General features: G+C 35.2%; 2 protein-coding genes across 3 annotated transcripts; both read left to right on the top strand.

Annotated features, from left to right (window-relative positions):
* The first annotated feature begins 1,962 nt into the window (after positions 1-1,962).
* LOC121991835 (probable phospholipid-transporting ATPase 4) lies at positions 1,963-8,261 on the top strand. The gene is made up of 11 exons (XM_042545893.1): positions 1,963-2,188; positions 2,536-4,454; positions 4,540-4,650; positions 4,819-5,095; positions 5,165-5,253; positions 6,028-6,112; positions 6,238-6,447; positions 6,524-6,649; positions 6,781-6,879; positions 6,977-7,168; positions 7,373-8,261. The coding sequence occupies exons 2-11, from the start codon at positions 2,683-2,685 to the stop codon at positions 8,033-8,035; spliced, it is 3,624 nt and encodes a 1,207-aa protein (XP_042401827.1). The 5' UTR covers positions 1,963-2,188; positions 2,536-2,682; the 3' UTR covers positions 8,036-8,261.
* Positions 8,262-8,879: 618 nt separating this feature from the next.
* On the top strand, positions 8,880-19,113 carry LOC121991834 (V-type proton ATPase subunit B 1). 2 transcript variants are annotated; one of them, XM_042545892.1, is made up of 15 exons: positions 8,880-9,005; positions 9,508-9,574; positions 10,918-10,973; positions 11,090-11,188; positions 13,444-13,503; positions 15,026-15,137; positions 15,242-15,450; positions 16,229-16,354; positions 16,454-16,591; positions 17,438-17,588; positions 18,040-18,122; positions 18,225-18,272; positions 18,345-18,398; positions 18,484-18,567; positions 18,649-19,113. In XM_042545892.1, the coding sequence occupies exons 2-15, from the start codon at positions 9,544-9,546 to the stop codon at positions 18,832-18,834; spliced, it is 1,437 nt and encodes a 478-aa protein (XP_042401826.1). In that variant the 5' UTR covers positions 8,880-9,005; positions 9,508-9,543; the 3' UTR covers positions 18,835-19,113. The 2 variants fall into 2 exon arrangements, with proteins under 2 accessions (XP_042401826.1, XP_042401825.1); XM_042545891.1 differs by having other exon boundaries at positions 16,226-16,354.
* The last annotated feature ends 310 nt before the right edge of the window (positions 19,114-19,423 follow it).

Genomic DNA, 19,423 nt, shown 5'->3' with positions numbered 1-19,423 from the left:
GTGGTGTTACTAGATACACGTTACATAATAAATACATATCGATCGAAGTTTAAATTAACTTAAATGGATAAATCCCTAAAATAAAAAAACGAAAAAGGGAAAAAAAAATGAAGCATGACATATACAAGTGTAGTGCAAGTCTCATCGTCACTTAATAAACAACAATTTACCAAAGGATTATGTAAAGATCTAAATTTATCAAAAGACGTACGTTATTTTGATATTTATCAAATAACACACTTTTTTAAGTGGATTTCCTATTTTACCCTCCTGACAATTTGACTTTTTCTACCGTTTTTCTTTTCTCCACTGTATTTTTCTCTCTTCTCTTTTTTATATCGACATACAGAATATATGAATAATATTAGTCAATTTTTTAATAACATTTTAATACATTTGAAGAAGCAAAAATAAACAATGAATAGCATATTTGAACTCCTTGCAATTTCAGAAATCCACTAGAACTAAAATGAGTATAATCGGAGCTCTCTAGATCGATCAGTGGGTTTCAGTCAAAATCCACTGATGGACCTAGAGAGCTCCGATTATACCCATTTCAGTTTCTATGTATTTCTGAAATTGCAAGGAGTTTAAATATGATGTTCATTATTTATTTTAGCTTTTCATAGATGTTAACATACAAAATGAAAGATTCGTAAAAAACATCCACGTTGGACCTGATATGAGTCCATATCAGGTCCAACATGAGTTTTTTTGCCGATTCTTGACCGAAACCTACTGATGGACCTAGAGAGCTCCGATTGCACCCATTTCAGCACCTATGGATTTCTGATGTTACAAGGAATTTAAATATGATGTTTATTATTTATTTTAACTTTTCATAGATGTTAAAATATAAAATTAAAAAATCAACAAAAAAGCACATATTGGGCCTGATATGAACTTATATCAGGCCCAACGTAGATATTTTTGATGAATCTTTCATTTTACATGTTAATATTTATGAAAAGCCAAAATAAATAATGAATACCATATTTGAACTACTTACAATTTCATAAATCCATAGAAACTGAAATGGGTGCAATCGGAGCTCTCTAGGTTCATCAGTGGATTTTGATCGAAACCCACTGATCGACTTAGAAAGCTCCGATTACACTCATTTTATTCCAATGAATTTCTGAAATTGCAAGGAGTTCAAATATGCTATTCATTGTTTATTTTTGTTTCTTCAAATGTATTAAAATGTTATTAAAAAATTGACTAATGTTATTCATATGTTCTGCATGTCAATACAAAAAAAAGAAGAGAGACAAGAGAGAGAAATACAATGGAGAAAAGAAAAACGGTAGAAAAAGTCAAATTGTCAGGAAGATAAAATAGGAAATGCACTTAAAAAAAAGTACGTTCTTTGGTAAATATCAAAATAACACAGGTCGAAAATTGAAAAAAAAAAACTTGGATTATTAAAATATATAATAATATTTAAATAATTTAATTAAGTCAAAATAGTTTTAAATAAATTAATAAAAGAGTAATCTCGATATAATTTTTTTAATAAATAATTTGATGTAATTTAATCAAAATTGACCATTACTAAAATATAATCCTTAAATAAAATTATTATCGACATAAAATATAATTTTATTAAATAATTTGAATTTCTGTCCATAAATATCTTTTTAGATTTTGTTTCGTTGGTCACTTTCGAAAGTCGGATCAACCGGTCAGGTCTCATTCTAGCGGTAGCGGGCCGCCTTGGCGATGGCAAGGCCGTCAGCGCCGTCACGCGTGGCACCTCTGTTTGTCCTGGTGGGTCCCGCTTCACCTTAATCATCAGAAGACTACTCAGAAGCTACCGTGTTTTGATTGGATCAAAGTCAGAGACCCGGGTTCCGTAAAAGAGACTGGGTGTTCGGAAGGTATACGTGTTCAAATGGCCTGCGTTTATCCATTAATTACAGTATTAGACTGGCTCTAATACGCTGTTTAAAATCTGCGAAGACGAAGATTAGTCCCCCTCTGCGTGCTTCCAGAGACACGCGGAGAGAGAAAGAGAGAGGATATAACTTCTTTTGTTGGTGCTTCGATCTCCGTCTCTCTGCACAGCTACGGTACTTCGATCGATTTCTCGTCGCCCTTTGGTAGATCGCGGAGGTGGAGGCGGAGGAGATCTGCGCGGCGCTCGACCTCACGGTCAATTCGGCGGCGAGTTTGAAGACGTTTCTAGGTGCGGTTTAGCCTCCTCTGGCTTCGGCTTAATCTTAGATCTCTTATTTCTTCTGGCTTCCTCTCTCGTGGTCTTCGTCCAGTTCATGTTCTCTTCTTACTGGCGGAGATTTGGGATGATACCATCCCGGGGCGAGTTGTTCGTCCAACTTGCAGATCGATGATGTTTTGTCCTTCGAGCTACAAAATTTTGAGTTTTGTTGTCGGGCCAGTGAACATGAAGTCCGATTTGGAAATCGATGCTGTTAAGCAATTGGAATGTCCAAATCTGATCGTTTTCAGTCGGGTCTGAATGACTAACACAGCGTTCTGAGTTGCTTTTAATTCATTTCTTTTTGAATTTCTCAGATAATCTCTGGAACATTTCCGTCCCAACAATACATTCTGCAAATTTTCTTCGTTGCTGTGTCGGCCATATTGTTTTTAGAGATTAAGGAGAAAGTTCCCATATTTGAAGGACGGAACGGCTTAGCTTGAGCTGAAAGAAATTTAGTGATGCCAGGCGGAAGAAGAAGGGATCGACTACGATGGAGCAAGATCTATACCTTTGCCCGCTTCTGGCCCACCGTGCTAGATGACGAGCAACCTTCCTTCCAAGGAGGCCCTAGTTACTCCCGCACTGTCCACTGCAACCAGCCCCAGCTCCACCGTAAGAAGCCCTTCAAGTATTCTAGCAACTACATCACCACCACAAAGTATAATGTCATCACATTCCTTCCAAAAGCGCTATTTGAACAATTCCGCCGAGTAGCCAACATCTATTTTCTCTTGGCCGCGGCCCTCTCTCTTACCCCTGTTTCCCCCTTCACTCCGGTGAGCATGATTGCTCCTTTAGCCTTCGTTGTAGGGTTGAGTATGGCAAAAGAGGCACTGGAAGATTGGCGGAGATTTATGCAAGACATGAAAGTAAATATGCGGAAGGTCAATGTTCACAAGGGGGAGGGACAGTTTGACCACAAGCAGTGGCAAAATATTCGTGTCGGAGATGTTGTGAAGGTTGAGAAGGACCAATTTTTTCCAGCTGACTTGCTTCTGCTATCGTCGAGCTATGAGGATGGAATTTGCTATGTGGAGACAATGAATTTGGACGGTGAAACTAATTTGAAAGTCAAAAGATCTTTGGAAGTGACCTTAGCTTTGGATGATGATGAGGCTTTCAGGGACTTTACTGCTACTATAAGGTGTGAAGACCCAAATCCCAATCTATACACTTTTGTTGGTAACTTTGATTATGAACGACAAGTCTTTGCACTCGAGCCAAATCATATTCTGCTCAGAGATTCAAAGTTAAGGAACACTAATTATGTTTATGGAGTAGTTATCTTTGCTGGTCATGATAGCAAAGTTATGCAAAATGCAACCAAGTCACCTTCTAAGAGGAGCAGGATCGAGAAGAAAATGGATCGAATCATATATGTTCTTTTTACACTTCTTGTACTCATTTCAGTGATTAGCTCAATAGGGTTTGCTATAATCACCAAAAATAAGATGCCGAATTGGTGGTATTTGCAACCAGATCAGACGACAAGCTTGTATGATCCAGATAGAGCAGCACTCTCTGGGTTCCTCCATCTGGTCACAGCTCTTATTCTCTATGGATATCTGATACCTATCTCTCTATATGTTTCCATAGAAGTTGTCAAGGTCTTACAAGCCACATTCATTAATGGAGATATCCTCATGTATGACGAGGATACAGGAAATCATGCACAGGCACGAACTTCTAACTTGAACGAGGAGCTTGGGCAAGTTGATACAATATTGTCTGATAAAACAGGAACTTTAACCTGCAATCAGATGGACTTTTTGAAGTGTTCAATTGCTGGTGTTTCCTATGGTGTGCGTTCTAGTGAAGTGGAAATTGCAGCTTCCAAGCATATGGAATCAGAAGCTACTGGAGATGATGCAGGTGTTTATGGGTCATATGAAGTTGAGTTGGATCATGAGATAGATTTCAAAAGTGATAATCCAAGAAAACCTACGATTAAAGGTTTCAGTTTTGAAGATGACAGGCTTATGCATGGAAATTGGGCTAAGGAACCCACAGCTGATACCATTCTTCTGTTCTTCAGGATCCTTGCATTGTGTCACAGTGCAATTCCTGAACCAGATGAGAAAACTGGTGGCTTTACTTATGAAGCAGAGTCACCAGATGAAGCAGCATTTCTTGTTGCTGCCAGGGAATTTGGCTTTGAGTTTTGTAAGAGGACTCAATCTAGTGTATTCATTAGGGAGAAATATTCATCTTCTGAAGATCTTATTGAGAGGTAACAATTCAGTTGGCATGCTTTAATTAACAAGTTTTCTTTTTTTATGAAGATCTTGGCAACTTGATATTTTATTCTAACATAGGGAGTTCAAGATTCTCAATCTGTTGGAATTCAACAGCAAAAGGAAGAGAATGTCTGTAATTGTGCGTGATGCAAGTGGGAAAATTTTTCTTCTTTGCAAAGGTGCTGATAGGTATGTCTACCTTTTATACAAAGGATTTTTTTTTTTTTTTGTGACTGGAGATGTAGTTTGTGTGAATTATGTCTTTAGTCAGATCTGAAATCACTAATGTAGGTGGTAAATACAAATTGAATTGTTACTGATATTTGATTTTTTTTTTAAATTATTTTTGTTGAGCAGCATCATATTTGATAGACTGGCAAAAAATGGAAGAATGTATGAGAGTGAAACAAACAAGCATTTAACAGAATATGGGGAAGCGGGTTTGCGAACCTTAGCATTGGCATATAGGGTGCTAGATGAATCTGAGTATTCTGATTGGAATGCAGAATTTCTAAAAGCAAAAACTACTATTGGACCTGATAGAGAAGCTCAAGTTGAGCGAATCTCCGATTTAATGGAAAGGGATTTGATTCTTGTTGGTGCAACTGCCGTGGAAGATAAATTACAGAAAGGGGTATTCTTTTATCTATATCATTCCTTTTTTTTTCAAGTTCCTCTGTTAATTTGCTTCTATCCTGTATAGGTTCCTCAGTGTATAGACAAATTAGCGCAGGCTGGTCTGAAGATCTGGGTGCTGACAGGTGATAAGATTGAAACTGCTATTAATATCGGGTATGTATATGCAGTCTTCCTTGCATTAACCTAAGTGACAGTATATTATAAGTCTTCTATGTTCATTACATCACCTGCTGACTCACCTATTTGGGGTTGTATGCTGACTCACCTATTTGGGGTTAGCTGTCAGCTACATGAATTTTTCATCCGCTGAACTTATGATATATCATCTGTAATTATTCATTGTATTAAATCATATTTAACTATTCCATTCAGAGTTTTCTTTGGTCTTATTATACCTTTTTTACTTTTCAACTCCTATCAATTCAATTTGTCTAGTAAGAGAATTATTATTCATTTTGAACTTTTTCCACATTCTCTTAATTCATTTTCTCTTATATTATCATCTATTACGGATACGTCAAGTTGCTATCAGAAATTAGTATTTTTATTTTTATCCTTCATGTACTCCACACATCCACCTTTGCATTCTCACTTTTGTTATGTGTTGTTTCCTAATATTTCTATTTGCTTTGAGCCATAGGTATGGCATTTTATAACCTATAAAAAATCTTTTAATTTAAGAGATGCATGAAAATCACAAAATTATTTGGAAACTCCTCACTGGCCCCTCCCTTGTTTTTTTTTCTATCAATTAGATCTTTATTATTCTTGTTGAATTCCAAATTCGGAATTTTAATATCATTTCTGATATTGAAGTTACATTTTATAACATTTAGTTTTACTTAAAACCACATGTCATAATTGTGGGACTTGTCTTCTGTATTCACAAAGAAATATTCTGTTGACATTATTTTTTTTTGTTTTCAGATTTGCTTGCAGTTTGCTTAGGCAAGGCATGAAACAAATTTGTCTATCCACCATAAACAATGTGGTAGCACAGGATGCTAACAAGGTAGATCTTTAACATTTCAATTAAAATTGTGTTTTTTTTTTAAAAAAATTGAGTTAGGTTAAGTGTTCTGATTTGTGAACAAGCATCTGACAGTAGGCTGTAAATTATATTTGATGATTGACCAGGCAGCTAAAGAGAGCCTTTTGATGCAAATAACTAATGCCTCGCAAATGATCAATTTGGAGAAGGACCCGTATGAAGCATTTGCTTTAATAATTGATGGAAAAACACTAACATATGCCCTAGAGGATGATATGAAGAATCATTTTCTAAATCTCGCAGTCAACTGTGCTTCTGTCATATGCTGCCGTGTCTCTCCTAAGCAGAAAGCATTGGTATCTTATCTCATTTGGCTGACTTTTACATGCATAGAAATTGTGTTGCAGGTTTTCATTGTTTTTCTCGCTTCAGGTTACTAGGTTAGTAAAAGAAGGCACTGGAAAAGTCACTCTGGCCATTGGTGATGGTGCGAATGATGTGGGCATGATTCAGGAGGCTGATATTGGTGTAGGTATAAGTGGTGTAGAAGGGATGCAGGTGGGTAATGTTACATAATAAACTGTTGCATATCAGCAACTACGAGGTCCCTTGTTTCAAAATTGTCTGAGCTACCAAAAGGTGGGCTTGATTTAACAATCTCTGAACTTACATGACTTGACTTTTTGCAGGCTGTTATGGCTAGTGATTTCTCTATTTCTCAGTTTAGATTCCTAGAACGACTTCTTGTTGTACATGGTCACTGGTGCTACAAGAGAATAGCACTCATGGTGAGATCCTAGGACTTTTGCACTTAATAATATTTGTTAGGTACCTGTTCTACTGCAAGAGTGTGCTCTTTACCAACTTAGCATTTTTTCCCCCCAGATTTGCTATTTCTTCTACAAAAACATAGCATTTGGGCTCACAATATTCTTCTTTGAGGCATATACGGGGTTCTCTGGGCAGTCAGTATATGATGACTGGTATATGCTTCTATTCAATGTTGTTCTCACTTCATTGCCAGTCATTACATTGGGTGTATTTGAGCAAGACGTCTCTTCTGAAGTTTGCTTGCAGGTATACCTGTGAATTTATTTTCTTATACTAGAATTATATGCTCTCCATGTTCTAGTGTCAGATAAAGAAATACTAGTACTCTGAATTTCCTTTTGAGAGCAATTTTCTCTATCTAACATTTTTATCCTTAACTTGCAAACTTTTTCTGATTCACAACTGCAAGCTTGAACCTGTTTGACAGCATAAATGGCTATTGTCTTGCAGTTCCCAGCATTGTACCAACAAGGGCAAAAGAACCTATTTTTTGATTGGTACAGAATTATCGGATGGATGTTCAATGGCCTATATACATCCATTGCCATATATTTCCTCAGCATTGGGATGCTTTACCATCAGGCATTTCGCTCAGGAGGGCAGACCGCAGATATGGCTGTCGTTGGAACCACAATGTTCACCTCAATTATTTGGACTGTCAATGTGCAAATTGCCCTTATTATGAACCACTTCACATGGATCCAGCATCTCTTCGTGTGGGGCAGTGTTGCTACATGGTACCTCTTCTTGGTTGCCTATGGAATGTCCTCGCCAACAATCTCTGGAAATGCCTATCAGATACTCTTGGAGGCTCTTGGACCAGCACCAATATTTTGGATCGCGACGATTATAGTCACAGCCGCCTGCAATATTCCATATCTGACACACAAGGCGTTCCAAAGGGCCTTCAACCCACAGGATCAGCATGTCATTCAGGAAATCAAATATTATAAGAAGGACATCGAGGACGCATGTATGTGGAAGAGAGAAAAGTCGAAGGCCAGACAGAAGACCAAGATTGGTTTTACTGCCAGGGTGGATGCGAAGATCAGGCAACTCAGGGAGCGATTAAACAAGAGAGCCCTGTCTACTTCTCAATCTATAGAAGAGTAGCTCACCTGAGGTTCTGTTTCTTCAGTATATAACGTTCCTTTTCTTGCTATAGTTATGGCTTCCAATTCTTTTTCTCCAGTTTTGATAATTGAGTCGTTTCATTTCATAATATTCTTATAGGGTTCGCTTAGTGATCCCCCTGAATGTATAAATCCATATGTTGTATCGTATAGGTTGTTGTACCAAGCTTCATGGAAATAGTTTACACAGAGCAAGTTCATTGTCATCTTTATTGTTGTTTTTCCTCGAGTTAGTTCGCTCCATTGGTATCATTGTTGTCTCAAGTACTGTGGACTGTTTCAATCTGTCTTTGAGCTTGTTTTCTTTGTTTAATAATCTGTTTATTGTTCATATTTGATGAGTATAACTTGGAACAATTTATACAAAATTGCTCGCTAACTTGCATTTGTTGTTAGCTTAATAGCTTTCATGATCTTCATAATTTTGTGGTAAATATTTTTTAATTTTCCCACTGCTGATATTCTTCTTCTTTTTATTTTTGAAATTATCAATCAATCAAAATTGTTTTATCAACAATTTCAGTACATATGTTTTTATTTCTTTGGGAGTAAAATGTAAAATGTTGAAGAGAAATTTTTAAGAAGAAATCAAATTTATCTTATGAAAATGAGTGTTTTTTTTAATAAATATTTTTCACCCTACACAAAAAGTATTTGGAAGGAATTTTTATTGTTAATTATTTTTTCTACTTATTTTCTTTTCCCGATAAAAAAAAGCAATAATGCATGCTGAAACTTATTATTTATTTTCATATTACAACCAAACAAATGCCATCGGTTGATTTGAATTTCTCGATCGGACGGCTATCGGTTGCCATATCGTTGCCCATTTGATTACCATCGCCGCGGTGGGAGAAGTTTGATGAAATTGTTCATTTCCGCCTAATTATTTCGTCGTCGTCGCGTCCCACTTCTCCGCCGCTTCAATCCCCTCGGCGATCCACTCTCAGGTGTGCTTCTGATCGGTCTCCTCAGAGGAGATCTCGTTTCATTGACCTCTGGTTTATGATTGTTGAGATCTTCGTAGCCAAGTGTGCTTCTGATTGGGAGCGATCTGCTTGTTTGGCGGATCGTTTTTTTGTTTTTGTTTTATTGATATTAGGTAGACGGAATGATTTAGCTTATCGTTACTGTGGATCTGCATACGATGACTCTTGCTTAGCTAGTTCTTTAAGGCGCTATATTTTGGTGGATATTCCTCGTTTAAATCTGAGTTGATTACCGTTAGTAGATTAGATTTCTTGGCATTAGAATTTGAGTTTTTGTTTTTCAAATTTGAAATTAAGGCCTCGAATTAGATCACGGTTTGGCTTCCAGGTCCATTCTGCGCTGTTGTTTTATATTTTTCTTTATAATTCATAGGAAAACGTGTCTTAGTGTATTAGTCATACTAAATAGATGGTTGCATTTACTAAAAATTATGATAGATTTGTTGCTTATTAACTCCCTCAGGCTTCAAGCACGGGCGAGGCAAAGAAGGTGGTTGACATGGAGGAAGGATCACTGGAGATTGGAATGGGTATGGAGCTATCATCATTAGTCTGACTTTATACTAGCTGAACATTTTCCTTTGTTAAGATCATCTGATCTATGCTTTTGAACTTGTCTTTGTTTGATCATATAAACTAAAGAAATTTGGTGGGTATTTTTGTATTGATTAATTTTCCATTGATATCAAGAAGTCTGAACTATTGAGTAGCATCAACAATCAACATTGTTTGAGCTTGATCCTTAAAGTCCCACCAGTCCAAGGATTCAGGGAATTAATAATTGTGCTTCAGTGATGATATACATGCTAGAGTTGTATGCATATAGTTTGGTCTAGAGCTTACCATGCTTTGACTAGGTTATTTGACTATTGGTTTGCATAGTGGAATTGAGGGGAAAAAAATAAAGTAGGGTTAAACTACATTATCAAATTGAGGATGAATGGTCTACTAAAGTTGTGTTTTGGAATCATGTGTCATGCCAAGCGACATAGTCAAAATGTACCCATGTTAATCTCTTATGTGCCACCTACATTGATTGTGTTAATGAGGATTCTACTATGCTGACATTCTACATGTTTTAGCATATTTCATTGTATATGTCAAGATGAATTCAAGTAATCTTTGTTACTTTTTGTAGTTTCTTTCTCCAAAATTTTAATTTAATTAATTATCTAAGTGTTATAATCATATCTTTAAAATCTATACAAATTGGTCTCAATATACTCTTAAGTAAAAATTATTAAGAATTTTTTTTTAATTCAATTATCTAATAGATATGGTGTAGGGATTAAATGAGTAAAATCCATTTAAATTCATTTCAATACACTTTAACATATGTGGAGCATATCAGTGTGATATAATGCAATAGAATTTTTAATTCAATTCATTTTCTAATTATTATAGTCTTATTTTTAGAAGTAAATAAACTATTTAGTTTTTTACGTTAAAGAGATGCAATATGTGTAAAAAAAAATTGAATTAACAATTATTTGGCTTATAAGATGATTCAGCTGAATACTTGATGCAAAATCTAGTTGGATTTCTTCAGATTAATTCATCAAAACTCAAAATGGATTTTTTATATTTTATTTTCATTCTTAAGCATGAGAATGGCAATTATGCTGAACTTTTCAACCCATTTCTAGCAGTTGTTTTTTTTTAAAAAAAAATTACATTGATGTATTGTGAGTTTCTATGATTTTTTTTATTATTAATGACACAGAGAAGTGTAGTGGGCTTTATTCTTAGTTCTTGTTATGGCACTTTTTTTTTGGTAATGATTTCATGACTCTTTCAAGTGTCAATGAGTTTTTGTAACATTAAAATGTGTTAGAAGTTCATATTAATTTTCTTTTTCTTTTTGGTGAGATAGAGTACAGGACAGTGTCTGGAGTGGCAGGACCACTAGTTATTTTGGATAAAGTGAAGGTATTACATTGTCTTTACCTCTGATGTATTTTCAATTTTCATTATGAAAATGTACACTAACTTCCAATAGTTTGTTTCCCAGACTTCATTTTCTCATTATTACAAATGCCTTTTAGGGTCCCAAGTACCAGGAGATTGTTAATATCCGACTAGGAGATGGCACTATTCGACGTGGTCAGGTTCTGGAAGTTGATGGTGAAAAAGCTGTTGTGCAAGTATGAATGATTTTAGATATTCTTCCTATTTAAAATATGAAGAGAACTTGCCATTTTTTCCTTTACAGTTTTCTGCATGATTATTGTCAATCAAGTCTGGGTAATCCATTATTCCTCACTTGTTTGGTTTGAGTTGCAGAAGGCTTGAAGATAATTCTGCCTCATCAGTTTTTGATACCTTACCTATTCTTTGTCATATCTTTGTACACATCTTGTGCACTACCAGATTAGCTCCTAAGATAAAATTCGAAGTGTTAAGATCTGTCAGAATAGTTGAAGGTAATAGAACAGACTAATCACTAAATAATTTCTCCTTGCGGAACTGTAAGGAAATAGGTTTTAAGAGTAACTAAGAATAATTTACTAGATCTTATCTTGTGTCTTTTGTTCTATGAACCTAGGGATATTTTACATTATGAATTACATAATTTTGGCAGAAATTGACTAATACTATTCTAGATCACAGTAAGAAATTCACAACGAAGACAGATTGCAAAATCAATCGATTTTTTTTTTTTTTTTTTTTTTGTATTTTGGGTAAACTATGTAATCTGTACTAAATTGAGGAAGTTGTATAAATGTATAAACACTTTGTCAAATGTCACTTTTGTGATTCCTGTTATTTCTTCAGGGCTATAAAAATGTTGAGCACGTATCTATATATTTTGTCATGAAGATTCCCAAATGTTCAAGAACCAAGAAAGAAATGACTACAATGGAAAGTTTATTATTTTTCTGTTGTTGTTGGAGAATTCCTTGTGATAAAATTGTAGGAAAAACAAACTCATGAAGAAGAAACTTGAACTCATGAAGAGAACTTAAATTTTATTAAATAGATTGAAAGATGACATAACAAGAACGGTTGTGTTCTTTTAAAGGGTTAACCATGACCAAGCTTAGAAGAAATAAGCATAATTTCCCTACAACCTAGATAATAAATAAATTATACCTAAAATAACTTATCCCCCTAAAGAAGAATCCAATTAGCCTAGTTGCCATGTTTAACCAAAGTAAAATGTTACCACTTTTCAAACATATAAAATTTCAAAGTTTCAATTTTAAAACCCCCTTAATTTTTCTATATCATATCTCCCCTACCAAAGAGAAGTCAACTCGAGGTGATTTATCAACATCTTCATTTTGGGCATTCTTTTTAATGAATAAGAAATTCTTGTCACATCATCTGAATTTTGATCTTCAAGTAGCATAACATAATTATGCATTATCTTTTTCTCTGGTCCTCTCTTCCAATAAATAAAAGGAATAATTGCATCTATGTTTTCTTTTTGGTCCTTTTGTGAATTGTGTGATGGAGGATCAATTGTTGGCATGAGAATGCATGGCAGCCTACATCAGCTGCATCACTAAAAGATGTTGTCTTTAGCATGCGGCAATTGGATGTTTGACAATACATGACTAGGTGATAGTGCAGGTGATGGAGGCGGATTAAGGATCTGAGTTTTATAGGGATGTTGTTCTGAACAAGATGGTGCAGGTGGCCTCATGCAGTGTATCGGGGAATAGATCAGAAAGACAGGTTCTCGAAGGTCGGGAGCATAATGGCTCAAAGGGATAGGGTAATTGTGTCGGAAATGAATAATGAGAACAGGGTACCAAACCAAGTTTGACTTTGATATCACTTGATGCAACAATAAAGATGAACGAAACATAGGAAGGGGGATCCAAAATTCATGAAGAGAACTCAAATTTTATTAACTTAAAAGTAAGAAAACAAGAGGGAATTGTGGTCTCTTTCAAGGTGGTAAACGAATAACCTTCTATTAAAATAATTTATAATTTTGATCAAAATATATCTTACAAATTCTAAGACCTCCAAAACTCGTAAATTTTGAATCTTCCTACTTTAAACCTGCAAATTTGAAAATTCCTTATTGAAAATTCCTCACCTGGGTGAAGTATTTGCAGGATTTGGGTTGTTGTCTGCAACCTTAGAACTTTTGCTTGAGCCATTTGATTATTTGATAGAGAATAATGAAAACAGTTTCCTTTAACTTCATATTCCAAAGATTTATGGAATTTTTATTTGCATGAAAACCGATACTTTTTATTGTTTTTCAATGCTTTAGGCTATAATATAATATCCAAATTGCATAATTTCACGTGTTTTTGGTTGGTAAAAAATAACACATTTTGTTCTTGCTTTAGAATTCAACAAAGATATCGAGCATCTAGAAGTACTTTTGTTTTAAAAGCTTGTCTTAATTGTATCTTCTTTTACACACTATGTTGTATAGGTGTTTGAAGGAACTTCAGGAATTGACAACAAATACACCACTGTGCAATTCACTGGCGAGGTGATATTTTTTGACCTTCCTGTATGAAATTTCTGCACGCACATATTTATAAACTAATATGTTTTAGCATGATATATTCCTTTTAGAGTTCTGAGATTGGTAAATATAGAAGGTTGCAAATCCTTATGTGTGGTGACTAGTTTTATGCACTAACTAACATGTTCTTCTTCATGCTTGAATTTAATTCAACATACTATTTCCAGTTATTTCACATGAGTTACTGTGCAATCAGAGCATGTTGTTTCTGTTTCCATTCATGAGGTTTAAAATGTACAGTCATTTCAGACTATCTATGCATGATGCTATATCTTCAAGTCGAACAAAAAAAAAGCAGAAGTCCAAATATGTTAGGCTTCTACCATGTCAGGCTTCTCCATGTCAATCACTTTGTGTTAGTCTTGTGGCACACACAACATTTATCTTATGAACATATGATATGCTCTTTTTCTAGTTGAATCAATTTAATGGATTGGAATTTCTAGAGCAAGCTTTGTTCTAGATGTTTTATGGAGTTCAAAAATTGCTTCCCGATTCCTTTTTGTTCTCAGATCCTAGAATTTTCTTCTAGTTGCTTTCAAATTTTATCTTCAATAAGATTGATTTTTGGGGTCAAATTTTCACATGATCTAGAAAAACTTAAAAAATTATCATGATCAAAATTCTATAGAATATAAATTGTATTTATATATATAAGTTGAAAAATAACCTGGAGATTTTAAGAAAAAAATCACCATATGACCAAAGCTACAACTTCATCCTACTTTATTTTGAAGTTTAAATAATTAAAACTTTCTGTACGCTTCAAAAAAATTGATTCAGGACTATTCTATCAGGTCATTTCCCATGAACCATGAGACTGTGTTGGGTTTTTCACAAAATCTGATCAACTCAACCCTACCAACTAATTCCTATTGCTCTGCACTTATTAGTTCTTGAAGAATGTGCACAACACGTAGACATGATTTTTCTATATCAAACCATGTAAAATTAGTTAAGATTTCCAAAAATTAAATTTATAATTGTAAATCTAGTTAAAAGTTCAAACATTCTTATGCTGCTTGGAATTAATATAAAATAATTTATTCAGTAGTTGTGTCAATTTGAATCTTCTGCTTGTACTTGTATCTTCTTGCAACATTTGGCAAAAGGTCATACGCTGACCCAGGCGCCCCACACGTCCAGCCCACAACCATTTGTAGAGAGGTAAATCAGGAAACTATGCAGGCCACCACATGAGAGGGTATTTCTCCCTGCTTTGCTGGGAATTGTGTGGTGACCAACTCAACCAAGCCTTGGGGGCATATCTTCTTGCAACATTGCCTCCATAGTCTGTGTTTTAATTTGTCTCATATTAATGTCACGTTGTTATGTCAAGTGGATGTGCAACAACCATTCAACTTTAGTTTCTATCCACATTTGAAAATTTTAGTAGCTTGTAGTCTTATTATTCTGATTAGTTTTTACTCTTTCACTACTTTCAAGTGTTGTTGGGCTTACCTCATAATATTTTTTATTAATTCAGGTTCTGAAGACCCCTGTATCTCTTGATATGCTTGGACGCATTTTTAATGGTTCAGGAAAGCCTATAGATAATGGCCCTCCTATTTTGCCTGAGGCATATTTAGATATATCCGGTGAGTTGATATTAAAAATGGTTTTACCTTTTAAACCTTGACAGTCCAGTAATTCTTTCCTTGAAAAGGATTACTAACTTTCAATGACTGACATTTTGTTCCAGGAAGTTCCATCAATCCTAGTGAAAGAACCTATCCTGAAGAAATGATTCAAACTGGAATATCAACCATTGATGTTATGAATTCTATTGCTCGAGGGCAGAAGATCCCCCTCTTTTCTGCTGCTGGTCTCCCGCACAATGAAATAGCTGCTCAGATCTGTCGTCAGGCTGGCCTTGTGAAACGTCTAGAAAAAACTGACAATCTTTTGGAGGTATCACAACCCTAATGATCTTATTTAACTACTAGTACTATGATCATTTGGGTGACTAATTTAGGAGTAAGACTTGAAATAACTTTTTCTGAGCAATGTTTTTAGGTTTATAGCATGGGTACATAAAAATTTGTTTCTGGAAACATTACCGCCGACATGTTTATGCTAATACACCCATGTTACATAATAGACTTAACTAAGAAATATTCCCACCACAGATGCCCCACTGCATATGCAAATACACCCATGTTTCTGGTTGTTGATTTTTTGATGGAACTAACAAGATATTTCCTAATTAAGTATTAAGTCCTATTGACACTGTAAAGAAATCCTGTACACTGTATTTTCTTTATTGTCAAGAAAATAAATGTTTTGCCTAATAGACTATAGTCCTTGATTACCATTGCCATGAAACTTATGATTCAAAATAAGTTGCTCAGTTTCTGTAGATATATCCTTGGTGTTTGGGTTGGACAATTCCTAAGCTGTCTAGGATTAGGCTATTGATTGAACAAACTCAAAAGTTGGTTATGCTTAGATATTCATTTAACATGCAGGGACTAATCATTATGCTTATTTTCATATCCTTAATTAATGAGTTGTTAAACGAGTATAACTTGCATTGCCACACAGTTAAGAAGATTACCCTTTTTGTTCGCATTTAATTAACTTACATGTATAGGTAATATAGGAGGTGATTTGATCAGTTGCAATAACCATATTACTTTCTTACTTTGGTGTGTATAGTTATTCATATATTTATTCTTTCTATCAGCAGGGTGAGGAAGACAACTTTGCTATTGTATTTGCTGCCATGGGAGTTAACATGGAAACTGCACAGTTCTTCAAGCGTGACTTTGAGGAAAACGGTTCTATGGAAAGAGTGACACTTTTTCTAAATTTGGTAGGTTCTTTACTATTTATATAATTACCTTATGCTACTGTATCTTTCCCCCCTGCCAATGATTAACGTGAATAAACAAGTGGAGAATATATTGTCCAGGCAAATGACCCCACTATCGAGCGCATCATCACTCCACGAATTGCTCTCACAACAGCAGAATATTTAGCTTATGAATGTGGGAAGCATGTGCTTGTCATCTTAACTGACATGAGCTCATATGCTGATGCACTTCGTGAGGTAAAACTCCATTCTAATTCTTCATGCTGAATGTTCACAACATTGTTTATATCATCAAATTTATTTCTATATGTATGTTTTATATATCATGTCTAGAATGTATGTAGCATGCTTAAAGAATTTACTTACAAAAGGAATTGTTTATGTTATTTAAGCAATACTGTGTGTTGTTTTATTCTTCGTTAATCCCTTGAGATGATGAACTGGCAATCCATGTAATGGCATGCTAGTTGTATTGTAATAGGTTTGTGTTATTGTCTCTTCATACAAAATCATCTAAACAGTATTAAACTAGATAGAATTTTTTGAAAATTATTTTATAAAGTGCAAAGTTAAACTTTCTATCAAAAAAAGTTTCTGAAAATTTTCCTTTTGTTTTTAAAAATCAGGATTTTTATGGCGTATGATGAATGGGTAGAGTCCAGTCACCAGTTTAATATTCATGCTATGTCACTTATTAAATTTTTCTTGGAAGTTCATGTTTCAGGATGTTTAGTGTTCTTGTTGTGTTTATCATCTCTGGCTAATTGGCCAGCTCTTCATTGTCTCATTCACTTGTATCGACCATTGTTTCCTGGTGAATATGAAGCTGCACATTTGAAACATTGGTTCCGCATAGCAAATTTCAGCCTTCTGAAGTGTAGTCCTGGTGGAGTTTCATTCTTTGCAAAAGCCTTCACTCCCTATTTCATCTTTCTCTAGCAATTAAGCTGCACTTCTAAGCTCTAGTTTGTCTGTGTTCAGGCAAATTACATTTATTAATTCTCATTTTGTCTTAAAACCCTTCCAATGCTATTATGCAACTAAATTGATGAGTAAAGGTTCTCTTTATGCTAATGGTTTTAGGTATCAGCTGCTCGAGAGGAGGTGCCAGGTAGACGTGGTTATCCTGGTTATATGTACACAGATTTGGCAACTATATATGAGCGAGCTGGACGTATAGAAGGAAGAAAAGGCTCCATTACGCAGATACCCATCTTAACCATGCCAAATGATGGTATGTATAGGATTAAATATTTGGTAGCTTAAGAATCCTTCTCTTCCCAAATGCAAGTTTAGACTAGTAAATTTCTTGCAAATAATCCTAATGCCATATCTTGAAGAGATTATACTATGTCCCCTCGGACGGTGCGGTAGTTGAGGCATAGGGTGTTGCCACATTCGGTCATGGGGTCGAAATAGCATGTCCGAGCATGCCTTCTCCCATGACTTGGCCACTGCACCAATGACTAATAGTCACCCGTGATTTACCTCCTTCGTGTTGGCCCAGGTACAGGTTGGCGGGGGCGCTGGAGTGAGCGAATCACCTTTGCCACATTTAAGAGATTATACTTTACATTTTCATGATGTTTTGAATATCTCGGAAACTTCTGTGCTTTCTCTCATTTGCAGTATCTTTAGGTAGAAAAACTAGAGAGTCGGGATTGAAATTTTGCATTTTTGCATAGATATAACACATCCTACTCCTGATCTTACTGGTTACATCACTGAAGGTCAAATATATATCGATAGGCAGCTCCATAATCGCCAGGTAATTTAAATGTCTACATTGTACATTTATTTCTAGCTTAACGGATCAGTAGTGTAGCTCTTGTCATAGGGATTTAACTGACTTCTCTTTTCTTTTTTGCAGATATATCCTCCAATCAACGTTCTCCCTTCTTTATCTCGGTTGATGAAAGTTAGTTTCCTGATAGCATGAAATCCTTACTCTTTCTTCATTCCTTTCATTATTTAATTAATTTCCCTGTAGAGTGCTATCGGTGAGGGCATGACTCGTCGTGATCATGCGGATGTTTCTAACCAGGTCTGCGTAAATTCTTACACTGATTACATTTATGTTTTTTGCATTTGAATCTCAATTCATTCTATTGATTTCCTTCATTATACAGCTCTATGCGAACTATGCCATTGGAAAGGATGTGCAAGCAATGAAAGCAGTGGTGGGAGAGGAGGCTCTCTCATCTGAGGATTTGGTATTTCTCTCCCCTTCCTCTGTTTCGTATGGTCTTCATGCGAAAACATGACACTACCATTTTGCAATCCTTGCGGTGCAGCTCTACCTGGAGTTCCTTGACAAGTTCGAAAGGAAATTCGTCTCGCAAGGGGCCTACGACACACGTAACATCTTCCAATCCCTTGACCTCGCATGGACTCTACTACGCATTTTCCCTCGCGAGCTTCTCCACCGTATTCCTGCAAAGACCTTGGATCAGTATTACAGTAGAGAGGCAGCACACTAATTTCCTATCGCAGATCTGAAACTCCATTGGTGCTGCGTGAACAAGTTGCTGGTGCACTCGATTCTGTTTGTATATTTTTGAGAAACCAAAAAATCTTCGAGTCTATTATTATTGCTGACATTCACGGTCAGGGCACCTTCAGCGCGTTTGCTGCGCACAGACAGTGTACCTTTTTTTTTTTTTTTTTTTTTTTTTTTTTTTTTTTGTATTTGATGTAATATAAAGTTACGGTGAGTGGGAAAATTTATATTGGTAAAAAAAATTAAAAAAAACATTCAAGGGAAATGGCTTCTCAAATTAGTAGAAATGATTTTTTTCATGCATTTGTGATAGATACTTTCTTATTTCATTATAAACTATGATAAATATAGTAGACTAGAAAAAAAATTTGTCTCTACCTCCTTAGAAAAAGAAAAAGAAAAAGAATTTACTTTCACAAATGACACTTATCTTGTGGGGTTTTATTCAGTGCGAGTGTCGTAGACTGGAAAACTTTTAAATTAAGAAGTCTGACACATTGCCGAATGATGTCAATATATGAATTTATAAATAAAATTTATTCACAATAACTATTATAATTCAAAATAAG

The sequence above is a fragment of the Zingiber officinale genome, chromosome 6B (assembly GCF_018446385.1).
Source record: "Zingiber officinale cultivar Zhangliang chromosome 6B, Zo_v1.1, whole genome shotgun sequence".
Taxonomy (NCBI): Eukaryota; Viridiplantae; Streptophyta; class Magnoliopsida; order Zingiberales; family Zingiberaceae; genus Zingiber; species Zingiber officinale.
The sequence above is the reverse complement of the archived record's forward strand: the minus strand, read 5'-3'. Positions and strand labels throughout refer to the sequence as shown.